At 42.8% G+C, this 12986-nt stretch overlaps 3 protein-coding genes across 4 annotated transcripts in view; 1 reads left to right on the top strand and 2 right to left on the bottom strand.

Annotated features, from left to right (window-relative positions):
* The window catches only part of wtip (WT1 interacting protein), a 41870-nt gene extending 37101 nt beyond the window's left edge, over positions 1–4769 (bottom strand). Inside the window, 1 exon segment of the mRNA XM_022193475.2 lies at positions 2558–4769. Within this exon segment, the coding sequence (XP_022049167.2) occupies positions 2558–4058 (1501 nt within the window). The 5' untranslated portion in view covers positions 4059–4769.
* Positions 4770–5199: 430 nt separating this feature from the next.
* sdr42e1 (short chain dehydrogenase/reductase family 42E, member 1) lies at positions 5200–7673 on the bottom strand. Of its 2 annotated transcripts, none has more exons than XM_022193721.2 (3): positions 7564–7673; positions 7020–7096; positions 5200–6739 (listed from the first exon to the last, which is right to left on the bottom strand). In XM_022193721.2, exons 2-3 carry the CDS (start codon positions 7079–7081, stop codon positions 5641–5643), a joined length of 1161 nt encoding a protein of 386 aa, XP_022049413.1. In that variant the 5' UTR covers positions 7082–7096; positions 7564–7673; the 3' UTR covers positions 5200–5640. The 2 variants fall into 2 exon arrangements, with proteins under 2 accessions (XP_022049413.1, XP_022049496.1); XM_022193804.2 differs by having other exon boundaries at positions 7511–7621.
* A 1257-nt stretch (positions 7674–8930) lies between these two features.
* On the top strand, positions 8931–11535 carry LOC110950619 (arylamine N-acetyltransferase, pineal gland isozyme NAT-10-like). Its single transcript, XM_051939429.1, has 2 exons — positions 8931–9035; positions 9907–11535. Exon 2 carries the CDS (start codon positions 9912–9914, stop codon positions 10782–10784), a length of 873 nt encoding a protein of 290 aa, XP_051795389.1. The 5' UTR covers positions 8931–9035; positions 9907–9911; the 3' UTR covers positions 10785–11535.
* Positions 11536–12986: the final 1451 nt, after the last annotated feature.

Here is a 12986-nt window from a genome sequence, read left to right as displayed (position 1 = left end):
AAGCATTCAGAGGATCTTTGAAATTATTGAAACTGATTATTCACTTATCAAAATAGTTGGGCGATAATTCAATATTTGGCCAGCAATTGAATAACTTTTGCAGTGCTAGGAGATGCACAAAGAACAAAGTTGTTCACAGCAGCCAAAAAGCATTTAAAGTTGCAGTCACTGAACAGCCTGTTTAGAACAGGACTGAACCAGAGGTATAAAACACATGGTGAAATTAACAGAAACTTTAAAAGGAGCAGAAACTTTAAAACACAACTTCTGGAGAGATATGAGACACACATGAATTTGTTAAAATGGGTTCAGTATTGGAACTTTAAGCCTGACTGCACAGATGCATTATGGATGTCCTAGCTTGTTGTAGCCATAATTACAGTATTTTGGTCCTGGAGGTGGATTTGCTTTAACAGTTTAACACTTCACAAATCTTCAATATGCAACAGTAGGAAATGTCTAGATGGTGGTCTTCACTTAAAAGACAGATGAGACTATTTCACACATCAGGGGAGAGCATGGGCCTGAAACTTAAAGAACATGTACATCTAATCTAATGTCAGCTGCAGTGTTCTGCACCATATATACAGAGTCAAAGGGAGAGTGTTGTACAGCAAACACACAGTGTGCTGTTGTCCACAAGTCAGCATGTGTGTGTCAGGCATGTGCATGACTACTGCCATTATAATTCTGGGCAGGTGATCAGACTTGACCCCCACCAACTATGTCTGGCCCGCCAGCCAAGATCGTGTGCCAAGTGTCTGGTGTTGCCCGACTCCCCACCGGCTGGTTAATGAAGGGCTTCGCGGGGGGAGTCAGGGCGGGGTGGTGGTGGAGGAGGGGAGAGGAGGTGGAGGGCTGGGGTGGGCCTCAGTCTGCTGCTTCAATTGCGAGCTTGTATCGGGCCAGCTGTTGATTCACAGCTCCTTTGCCACCACAACAAACAGAGGCCACACAAGGGCCGGCCGGCAGCGCAGAGCGGCCACTGTGGGACACTGGCAGGCATTTCTGGGCCCCCCCAAAAAAAGCCCCGGCGATCAATTTCTCCACTGTCGCTACGGAAACAGGGCTGTCTCTATTGGGCTCGGCGTGAGGAGCGTCTGACTGCATTCTTCCCTCTCCCTCCCTTTCCTTTCTTTCTCCATCTCTATCTATTTCTGCCTCCTCGCCGTATTCTCGCCGCTGTCCGTCGTCCTTCCTCTTTCACCTGCTCCTCTGGAACAAATCAACAGCTGTCTCAGGCTCACTCTGAGCAATGCACTGGCTATAAAACAAGCCACTGTTCTGTGGCTGCAGCCATTTGTCTGGCTGCTAATTCAAAAGGTAGACAGCAACTTCCTCATCAGGCTCTCTGTGGCTGGTGAACCAAACGTTTTAGTGGCAAAGTCTCACAACAATGCGAAAAATGTCCAAATCAGGTAACAAAAATGATCTCAAAAACCATAAATAGCAAGAGATATTCAGTGTTTTCACTCCAAACATGCCTCTCCCATGCTGTGAAGGCAAACATTTTCAGTTTGGGATGCTCATGTCCCTCACAGCACACTTGACCACAATCTGTGCTGCATTTCCACAAACCCAGACCACACTGCTCTGAATGACCGAAGAGTGTCTGCTCTGGCAGAACAGAAGGTTCCATTCAGCGACGTGCCGCGCTCTGCAAATGTTAGCTCTGCCAAGACAGAAATTAGTATTGCCCCGCAAAGCCACTCTTATCTGCCAGAGAGGGACCTGCTGGTGGTGATGCAGCATTAGCAGGTCGCAAGCAGACCTTGACGAGATGATAAACCTATAAATAAACCTGCCTGCACAGAAAAACACTGTGTCAACTAGCTTTCTGAGATGCAGAGTCAGTATGAAGTTGTCTGCGTTGTAACACAATGAAAATTACAAATGATATCTCCTGATAGTTATTACTATCGGAAAACATTACTGCTCAATTGTTGCCATGGAGAAGAATTTGTATCCAGATGAAGAAACTAAAACAATAATCGGAGGCCTGACTCTACTGTTTTGGATTTAAACCCATTCTGCACAAGATTAAATCCTTCACTGCTTGTTTATCTGTGAAATGGAAGCTGCAGGGCTCTTCCAGATGCCTGTGAAGAGTTTAAAGACAGTGCAGAGGAGGGAGTCTGGATTGGAGCATCGTTTCCTCACACACACCTGAGGTGAAACTTTCCAGGCAACACGCTGCTTTGACAGACTGCTGAGACCAAATCAATCAGACCCTCACAGAACAAGTCAGAATCTCAAACTTGGAAACTCAGACTTAAAGGAAGTCCTTCAGTGGCCAAAATGTGCAATACTTTTTTAGCTGTTACATGAAATATTGACATTTTAAACTCTCAGGTTCTACAGAACCAAATTCCCATCCAACACAAAACACAGCACTGATAAAGGGGGGTTGTAATGTAGATAGCTAATAATGGCTAAAAGGGAGTTATGGGCAAATGACAGTATTTTTGATTTATGTCTGAATGTTCTCATTGTGTTCCTCTCATCTGTAGCAGCAAGTGTATTAAACACCCTCATGTGTATGTAAAAACAAACCTACCAAAGTATTCCTTTTTCATGTGCATCTCTAACTCCTTTTCCAGCTCCAAGGTGAGCGCCTCCAGCCTTTTCTCAGCCTGGCTCGGCCCGCTCTCCCGGCTGGGGGTCACCTGGTAAGGAAGCTTAAACCTCTGGCTTGAAGAGGCCGTTTTAGAAGACATCCCATAACTGAACGACGATGGTGACCCCACGGTTATCTCCGCTGTCCCTGCCGTCTGTGCTGCCTGCTGCTGGGGTTCGGGCACCGCAGACAGCCCCTGGAGATGGAGGCGAGTCTGGATCCCGTTGGAGTCTCCAAACTCCTGCAACAGCGTGTCCTCGTGTAGGCTGCTGCCCAGCATGGACGACCGGGGTGAGGGCAGCTGCAGGTCCGGGTAGGTGCTCATAGACCCCCGGGAGCTGCGGGAACTTCTGGAGCTGTGACTGGAGATGCTGGACCGCGGACTGACCACGCAGTTGGCGCTGGTCCCCGGTCGTGCGCTCCCGTCCTGGCTGCAGATGCTGGAGCGGGGGCTGGCCAGCGGCGCTGCGTGCAGGATGGCCCCCTCCAGGTCGTGGTTGACCACGGGCCCGTACCGGGAGTCTGAGTAGCTGGATCGAGGGCTGGTGGTGAACGAGTACTGGCTGGCCGTGCTGGACCTGGGACTGGTGTGCCTCTGGTCGTAGCCCATGCTGATGCCGCTGGTGCGGTTGCTGCTGGGTTTGCTGCAGCAGTCGCAGCTGTTGAGGCTGGCCCGGGGGCTAGAGTGTTTACTGGTGTCGCTGGCGGTGCTTGCATAGCTGGATCTGGGACTGAGGACACTGCTGCCTTCACAGTGAACCAAACTAGACCTGGGGCTCGTGTACCTGTCCTGCCCCGGTACCACCAGACTGGTACGCGGGCTGCTGATGCTGGACCTGGGGCTGGCATGCTTGCTCTGCTCCTGGGAGGACAGAGAGGACGCCAGGCTGGACCTGGGGCTGGTGGCATTGTATCTCCCGTCGTGGCTGCTTGTGATGCAGACGCTGTTGCACCTGTTGCTGGGCAGAGCCACCGGCTTGTTGAGCGGCACGCCGTCGAAGGTGGATCCGGTGCTGTACCTGTGGCCCTGCACCTCCAGAGAGTACCTCCGGTGCCGTTCGGACGCGCCCGTGTAGCAGGGCAGCGCCACCTCGGATTTGGTGCAGCAGCCCTCCTCACTGTACACCGCGTCTCTCTGAGGGGCGCAGAAATCCACCGGAACGGTCCGGTTGCAGTTGACGGGGCGCACCGGAGCCGCGTTGTACACTTTATTCCCCGCAGTGAAATTCTCCACAGTGTGATGCTGCTGGTGGAGCACAGAGGTACCATTCATCGGCTTAGTTTTGTGCTCCGCCACTGCCGGAGCCGAAAAGTCTAAATCGGGGTTAATCACCAAGTCTCTCCTGGCGCTGTACATCCCGTCTTTGTAGGCATCGTACAGGGAAAGATCCTCCATCAGTTTAGTGGCCCGGAGTCCCAAATCTTCCTGGTAGTGCTCCATGTTGTGCTCCCGAGGTGAGAAACAAGTTGAGAGTGTGCTCCGCTCCGAGAGCAAACTAGCGAGCACCACGGAGCTCTAATTGCATTTCACATGGAAATCAAAACAAAACGCCGCCGAACAGCCGTCGCTCATTTACACAAAACGACCGACGGACCCAGAAAGCTGCACCGAGAGCCGCATCGTTCGCTCCTGCTTTCCCCGCTCCGCCGAAAAAACAAACTCTTTCTCACAGTTTCAGCCGACAGGGATACGTTTGTCAACTTCAGTTTTTGTTAAGTTGAAAGATCTTTACAGTCAATGGCGCGCTGCGCGGAGGAATTTCCCCTTGCTGGTTTTTCCTCTAGATTTCTCTTCCTGCCTCCGTGTGAAGAATCAAAGTAGTCCGGATAATCGTATATACCGCAGATAACCTTTATATGAGGGTGTGAGTTCGCCAGGCGGACGAAAATGGGAACAAAATCGCGTTTTACGCAGGGGACTCGTTTGCGTAAAAGGAATGCGGGGAGGAAGACAGGATGCGCTGCGCCTCTCTGGAATGTGGTTAATGCTGCAGAGAAACAATGATTGCGACCAACTCAGCAAGGGGCAGCCGGCTCTGAAGAGAATAGTTTAGAGAGAAGGGGACGTCTGCATTCATCCCAGGCAGACTAAAATACCACACAAAGCACGCCTCACCTGGTCCGACTCCTTTTACACCAGGAATAAACTGCACAGGCTGGAATTATGGAGGGCAAAGACATTTAAAACGCCACTTTATCCACCGTTTGAAAGTCTGATGCAAAAGAACAACACAGTCTCTGATGGCCCTAAATAAAACAGATATGATGCATTTTAGGTTTGTGTCCAATTATCACTGCCTCCTCCTAGGAATATTAACTACAATGGACTGCAGGGAAATGTATTGGTTTCTATGTAGAACTAAGCTGAATACAAAGTGCAGCCTTTGAGTCAGAAACCAAATGAAAAGCAGTGGAAAAATAATGGTCTGCTGTGAATACAAATGGAGGTCAAGGTTAGCTTTGTTTATCTCCATTAATATCATAAGCTCTTATTCAACAATTTATTTATTTTTAATGACTTTTTATTTCTAGTTTCTGTATATCCAGAACTTAATAACTTAACAAAATCAAAACCCACAATGCATATTTGACTTGTCAGGTTTTATTCAGTTCCATAAAAACAGTATTAAGACACTGGATCATATTAAGCATTTATCACTGCTTTCCCTTTGCAGGTTTTCTCTTAAAAGCAGTGTTGAACAAAGAGGTAGCATTTAAAACCTTTAAAAGTGAAAATAACAGCAGAATCTGAAATCCAAGCTTTCACGTTGGATCATATTAGAGGATACAGTCCTCACAAATTAAATTTGTAAATACTGAAACGGTTTGCTTTCAGGGTTCTGGTCTATAAACAGCTGTTTTTCATGTCTGAAGCACCAGTTAGTAATGAGCATTCAAATTAAATGTGCAAATAGGTGATGATATGATATAAAATGTAAACAGGCTATTCATGGCCCAGTCCTGAAACAGTATGGAGGATGTTTTGGGAAACATCAGAATGATATTTATGCTTTATTTGCTTATCAACTTCCAACGACTGGAAGAAAAGAGAGCACCACAGCAACAAAGGCACAAACAAACAGGGTGTTGAGCAGCAGTCGACCAATGGCGGAGCCCTGACATCTCCTGCCGTGGCCTCTGCATCTGAACCACTGAACAACCTCATCCAGGTTGTACTCCTGGGGCTCATAACTGAGCTCGGCCTTCGCTTTGGCCATGCTGAAGTAATGCGTCACACCAGTTTTATACACCTCTGTACGTGTGAGCAGAGGCTGGAAGTTATAAAAGGGCCCGACGAGGTGGTGAATCATTTCTGTGAGGAAGGCAAAAAAGTAAATAAGAGAGATAGGAAGGCGCAGCTTGGGGAAAGGATAGCCCAAACCCTCGACTAGAGGTCGGAAGAATTCAAAATTGTTGACCGGCCTGCCGTCTGAGATGAAGTAGGCCTGGCCAGCAGAGCGGTGCTGCTTCTCCTGGGTCAGAGCTTCTGCAGCCAGCTCATGTGCAGACACCAGGTTGTCCACATGGACAAACTCCACCAGGTTGCAGGGTTTACCATAAACAAACCTGAAGATCCCCTTCTCTAAGTAGCCGACTATCCGGGGCAGGTGCCTCTGTTCTCCAGGTCCATAGATACCTGCAGGACGCAGGGCGCAGGTCCTCAGCCTCCCAGAGCCGTCCTCCAGAGCTGTGCCGTTAGCTTTCAGCACAGCCATCTCAGCCAGAGACTTGGTTCTGGAGTAGTGGTCTGGGTGAAGATGGAGAGGTAGATAAGGGAGGCTTTCATCCCCGTTCTCTATCACTTGGCCTCCAAACACCACGTTGAAGGTGCTGGTGTAAACCAGCCTGGACACTCCGAGCTCAGCACAAGCCTTCAGGACGTTCTGTGTGCCTTGAACATTAACCGCCTCTATCAGATGCCGGTTCAGCTGCTCCCTACCCGACATGCCATAGGAGGCGATGTGGAATACACAGTCCACACCAGCGACGGCCTTCTCAACCTGGGCATATTCACGTATATCCCCCTGCACAAACACAATGTCTTCTGGCACGTGTCGGCTTGGAGGGACGATGTCGAACAGAATGATCTTGGCTCCTTTTTGATGTAGGGAGGTAGCCAGGCTGCAGATAAACGCTAGATATTAAATACTGTCTGCATGAAACTCAAAACACGTCCTCTATTCAAACAGAATCACTTAAAACATACAAGAACTAGATGCATATACATTCAGCTCCATATATTTGCTGTGTAGGTCAAAGATCCAATCTGATAACTGAAACAATGGCGCCACCTTGTGGAAATGACGCCTAGTTGCACAAGATAACAGAAAGTGAATTAAGGTTTACTGACTTTAAATATAATAATTTTCGTAAGTAATAAACAGTATTAAATCGTTCTTACCGGTAGCCGAAATAGCCACATCCCCCGGTTATTAAGAACGTGTCGGAGCGTTTATTTTCCATTGCAGGAAGGCAAATCTGTGAGTTATAAGAACAAAGAAAATGTAAAAAATTAGGAACAATAATTTGTAGCTGGGAAACAAAAGAGCAACACCATGAATGCAATAAAAACAAATAACTAAAATAGCAAAATATAGGAAGAGAATTTCCTACAAATGGCGCTTGGTTACCAAACCTAAGTTAAAGTGCACAGTTTTAATTCACCGACCTTGTTTACTTGTATTTGAGCTATTTAAGCTTTTTTACAACCAGCTGATTACAACTTTAATCTCTATATGAACCACAAATGTCTTCCAATGAACTACAGTCCACCTGATGAAAACATGTCATGCTGCAAACTGTGCACCAAAGTAGCATCAGTGTGCTACAAGTTAGGACACTAAATAACACAAAATCTGCACTGTACACTGTCACAGCTCATTTATGACCAACCTCAACAAAAGCCGAGAGGATATTAGTGAAATGTTTGGTAGAATATCACTCACATGTGACTCTACTTCAGCCCTAGTACAGAAACTACCGTGTACTTCCTAGCTCGGTGCTGCGCGTTTAGTTACGATATTTACACACTGAATGACACAGGAAACACGGAGAAGTAACCTTCAAAGTACATAAAAACGACTGATTGGAAACTGATTTTTATTGAAAGCTGACCCAAGATGTAAAAATCTAAGTTGAATATTGTGGAAAAAAGCACATAATGTTACGTGTCTTTTGTAAAAAAAAAAAAATAGCCGCAACATCCATTATTCTGAATTGTTCTGCTTTTATTCTGAAAGTTCCAATTGTGAAATAGCGATGACTTGTACTTTCAGAATAAAAATAATTTTTGTTGTAGTTTAAAATATGTAGATTGCAGTGTAGTGTTGTAATTTAATCATATCATCAAATAAGCAATACATATTACTAAATAGAGTAATAAAAACCTAAGATGGTTGTATGTTTTTGTCAGTTTTTGACAGAAAGAGGCTGTCGTATGCACTGTGCTGTGCAGCCTTTATCATTGGATATGTATATATATATATATATATGTGTGTGTGTGTGTGTGTGTGTGTGTGTGTGTGTATGACACATGCTGTAAGGCTTTGACGCTATGTAATTAGTTAGGTTAAGACATGTAATTAATAAGGCCAAAAGGTCTTAGATATTTTAAAAAAAGAAATTTTTAAATTAATTTCCATAGTTATGAACACTGTAATGTTCAGCTTTCATTTGTAATTTAGTCTGGTAATGTAGAATCATATATAGTTTTCTGAACTTTTCATCCTTAATATGCAAAGCTGTCAGAAAATTACATGCAATATTCAAACTTGTGTAAACTGGTTAAGTCAGTCATACTCATACATACTCAGACATTTATCTTGACTATTTTTATACTGTGAAATAGTTCATCACAATGTGTAATATGGAATTATCATGATGATTTTGTTTTAACTTCAGTATCACTTCTTGCGTTGCTTGCTTTTTTTCCAGTGTTATTTGAGCTTGCTTATTTTGACGTCAATAATGTATAGCACTTGTATGTTAATGCTACTCTATTAGGCACTGCATTTATTTTCATGTTATGCTGGGGGTTTTTTTCTTTCTTCTGAGCAATATCTGGCACAAGAACTTCGGGGAGTAATAAAGTTGTATCTAATTGTTTTTCTTATATATAATCTAGTGCCTGATTTAATGACTACAACTCATCTTTGACTATTTGATGTATAAATTATAGATACAAACGCTCCTTGATGAAGCTGCTTTTACTCAATTTTTGCTATATTATATAATTTAATCTGTGGGTTTAACGAAACTATGAATGTGACATTTTAACAAAATAAAAGGATTCAGTAAATGGCAGGTTGATGGTGCCTCTAGCGGTGACGTGTGCAAAATGCAAAGTGACGTGTGCAAAGTGCAGTGCTGAAGTACAACAGCAACTACGCCAAGCTGCAGGTTACATCACAGTCTAAAGGTGAGAGTTTTGTTTTTTTTTTAGTTTTTATCTGCCAGGTTTTTAAAGTGGGATCAATGATTAAGAGACCAATAACCTGCAGAACAAAGCGCTGCCAGCAGTGCTAACAGTCTGAGTTGTAGCTACATGTGTTTTTGAAGCAGTAGTGGTCGATCTCTGTAACTGCTGTTTGTAGCTTTACAGTGACAAAACTAAGTGTTTAACTCATGTGTTTAACACATAGACATATACAACACATGTATAAACATAGACATGCTAAACCATAGACATATACACATGTATATGTCTATGGTTTAACATGGGTGTTGACCCTCTTTAGTGTTTTTTTCAGCGTTCAGCTTTCATGGGGGAAAACAAAGCCTCCCACGAAAAGCTGCTGTGGGGTTGCGCACTGCTAGATAAGCAAACATGCATTTTTAGATTTAAATACGACAAATTGTCATTGTTGGAAACGAGCAATTAATAGAAACCTATGTTTTGTTCGTGTTAGAAAAAGTTCACCCTTTGAGACAGTTGAAATGACTCTGCAAAAAAAAGTGTAGCTTAGTATCTGATAGCGGGGCTGGACATACCGAGCTTTGCAAAAGTTCTGTTACGCTTGCAAAATGCAAGCAAAATGAACACAGAGATTTTTTGGTGCAATAAGATAATTTTTTATTTTCCAAATATTTCAATATATGTGTTAATGATAATATTAATCAGAAATGTGGCCACCTAAAAGTTTTATCTTATTGCACCAAAAAATCTTTGTGTTCATTTTCGTGAATGTCTCAACAAGTGTAACAGAATTTTGCAAAGCCCGGTACAGAGTGGCTTATGTGTGGTTTATTAGATAATGGTGTCATATAATGCATTAACCTGCACTTTTTAGGTAAGATGAATTTAGAGGAGTACTTCAGAAGAATTGGGTTCCACGGCTCCTACGATAAGCCGGATCTGGAAACACTGAAGTTGATCCACAAGCTGCACATCTTGTCGATCCCCTTTGAGAACCTCAGCATTCACTGTGGGGAGAAGATCATCATGGACCTGGAGGTGATCTTCAATAAGGTGGTGAGGACCAGCCGAGGAGGTTGGTGCCTCGAGAACAACTTTCTGTTTGGTTGGGTTCTCAGAGAAATGGGCTACGACACAACAACACTGAGCTCCAGAGTGTTTAACAGTATCCTCAATGACTTTGGGCCCCTCGACTCTCACTTGGTCAACAAGGTCATCATCGATGGGAAGCCTTACATAACAGATGTAAGTTTTGGGGTGTCATCACAAGTACGGGAACCTCTGGAGCTCATCTCTGGAAAAGACCAGCATCAGGCAGCAGGGGTGTTTCGTCTTTTAGACAAAGGAGACATCTGGGTGCTGGAGAAGACTGCTAGAAAACCACTGGTTGTCAATCCAGAATTTGCTAAATCAAGTCTAGTGAACAGGAAGGAAACAAAGCAGATCTACTGCTTCACATTGGAGCCTCGTGAGACCGAACATTTCCTTGATAACAGCCACAAACTCCAGACAGACCCTGCATCACTGTTCACTAATAGGTCCATCTGCTCTTTGCAAACCCCCACAGGATTCAAAGCCCTGATTGGCTGGACCTACTGTGAGGTCACCTACAAACCTGAGGAAGGTGTTGATGTCTTAGATATGAGGGACATAACAGATGATGAGATAGAGCAAATTCTGAGGGAACAGTTCAATGTAAAGCTCCCAAACAAACTAAAGCTTGTGTGCAACAAATCATTTTACACACTCTAAAAAACCCTCATGCACCACAGTTTTGGATTGAAGCCTGTCTTAATATACCAAGCGTATAAACACTAAAACAGACCAACTGATGATCCAAGTATAGTAATGTTATTACTAAAATGTCTGAGCAATCCAACACTGTGATTTGTTGTTTGAAAGTCTCATGTGTATTCTATCTATTCACTTATATATTCTTGTTATGCCTATATAAAAGGCAATTTACTCTTTATTTATGTATTTTTATTTAAACAAGTAGATTTGTGTATCACATGATCACTCCATTCCTCACGATACAGAAGAGGGCAGCATTTCTACCTCCACAAAGGCAGTTCTTTGTCCTATATCCTAAGCTATAATGTTCATCTGACTGCATAATTTGTGTGGACAGCTTCTGTTTGAGTCCTGTTATGATGAACTTACTTTCCTGTTAAATTGTCCTAATTTAAATTTCTTTAAAACACATATTTTAAACATGTAAATATCACAGTGTTTGTAGTCTAAATTTGATCTAAGTCACATTTTTAAAACAATCTGATATAAAGGTATTCATTTAACTCTTATTGTTGTTTGTTTAACATTGTAGTTATTGTATTTCTTTGCCTATCTCACTCCTTATATGCAGCTTCTTTTCAACTGTTTTTCAGTTATGTTGCAGTATTTTTATTTTCTATCATTTTATTTTTTCTCCTCTCATGTACTTTCTAACTTTGATTTTGAAAAGTATAAAAAATAAAGTTTATGGATAGTATTAACATTGTAATTTCTGAATGGAGTTTCCTTGTTGCTATGATGATGACGTTGATATGACCACTTTTTTCATTTGTAAGGGAGCAGAGCATAAGTATCTCCAACCACCGGCATTCAAACCAACCTCTAACCCACAGAAAATATACCTTTGACAGTATTTCTGTCATTAAGAGCTTTTCTTTTAGAAACCACATATCTCACAGGCAGCTCTCAGCCTATCTTTGAGCCTAAGTCCATCTCTGTTCACTGCGTTTAAACTATCTTAAAATGTTTTCAATTAGTTTAAGAGACCATCTAACTTGATGGAAAGCAAATGAAAATAATTGTTGGGCTAAGTTCTCATTTCTTGGCAAGTGGGGACTTTAACTGTGTTCTTAAGAGTCCTGTAGCGATCTGTGGCCCATTTAGACTGAAGATGGTGGATGAATGTCAAAGTTCATTCATGATAACAGCTCTGATAACAACTGTAGGAGCAGCTCTAGAAAAGAAACAGACTGTCAAATTCTGTCAGCTTGAGATGCCTTAAAAGCGAAACTAACTGTTTGGCCTAACAGTGGATATTTTGACAACAGGTGGGGATGATGATAGATACTGAAATACAGTGTAGCTAAACAACAAGAACTGAGGCACAAAGTCCATGAACTGAGTGTAATGTGTGCAATACAGCGAGATAAATGCAAAGTTCAGCACCAATCACTCACTATCACTCACTATCATTAGCTACTGCTTGTACACTGAATAAATCTATCGCTCCAAAACCTTTGAGTATAGTGACCCGAAGAAGAGTGTATGTGACTCAAAGTCAGGTAAATTATCAACTAACCTTAAGTTTCACTGGCTGTATAAGCTCGACCTCGTTATAATTTGACTTCTCCGGGAAGAAACTGTTGACTCATCTCTCTTTACCTTCGTCCTCTACAGAAAGGCTCCTCAGAGTACACCATTTTGACAGTTAACACTACTAAACAAGGTAAGAACAAGAGAAAAAAAAACACTCAGAAGTTTTATGTATTTAGAATTTGACCATTCCTGACATTTGTGACTGTTTGTTATGATTGACGATAATAAAACCGTACTTGCTGATTTGGACCGAATGCAACGAAACACCTGAAATGTCACTATCAGACTTGATCATGAAAAGCTGCAGAGTTCTGTTATAAAATTTCTACACATTTTTAACATCGTCTACTATATACACTTTGTATCTACATATTGAACATGTACTTATGTTTATATACAACTATATATTTTGTACGTACATTTTGCACAACTATAAGCCGTTATGTTTTTGTAAATGTTAAATAAAGTGCAATATCAGCAAGTGCATCACTACTATTTTATAATCATCTTAATAACTAGTTGTGTAAATGACCGACAGGATTGCTGCTACATTTTATTGTCCACTGTGCAATGACAGTAAAGAAACTCCATTAAGCTCTAAAGAAGCTGAGATGTCTTTGCAAA

This window comes from Acanthochromis polyacanthus, chromosome 2, assembly GCF_021347895.1.
Source record: "Acanthochromis polyacanthus isolate Apoly-LR-REF ecotype Palm Island chromosome 2, KAUST_Apoly_ChrSc, whole genome shotgun sequence".
NCBI lineage: Eukaryota > Metazoa > Chordata > Actinopteri > Pomacentridae > Acanthochromis > Acanthochromis polyacanthus.
The sequence above is the reverse complement of the archived record's forward strand: the minus strand, read 5'-3'. Positions and strand labels throughout refer to the sequence as shown.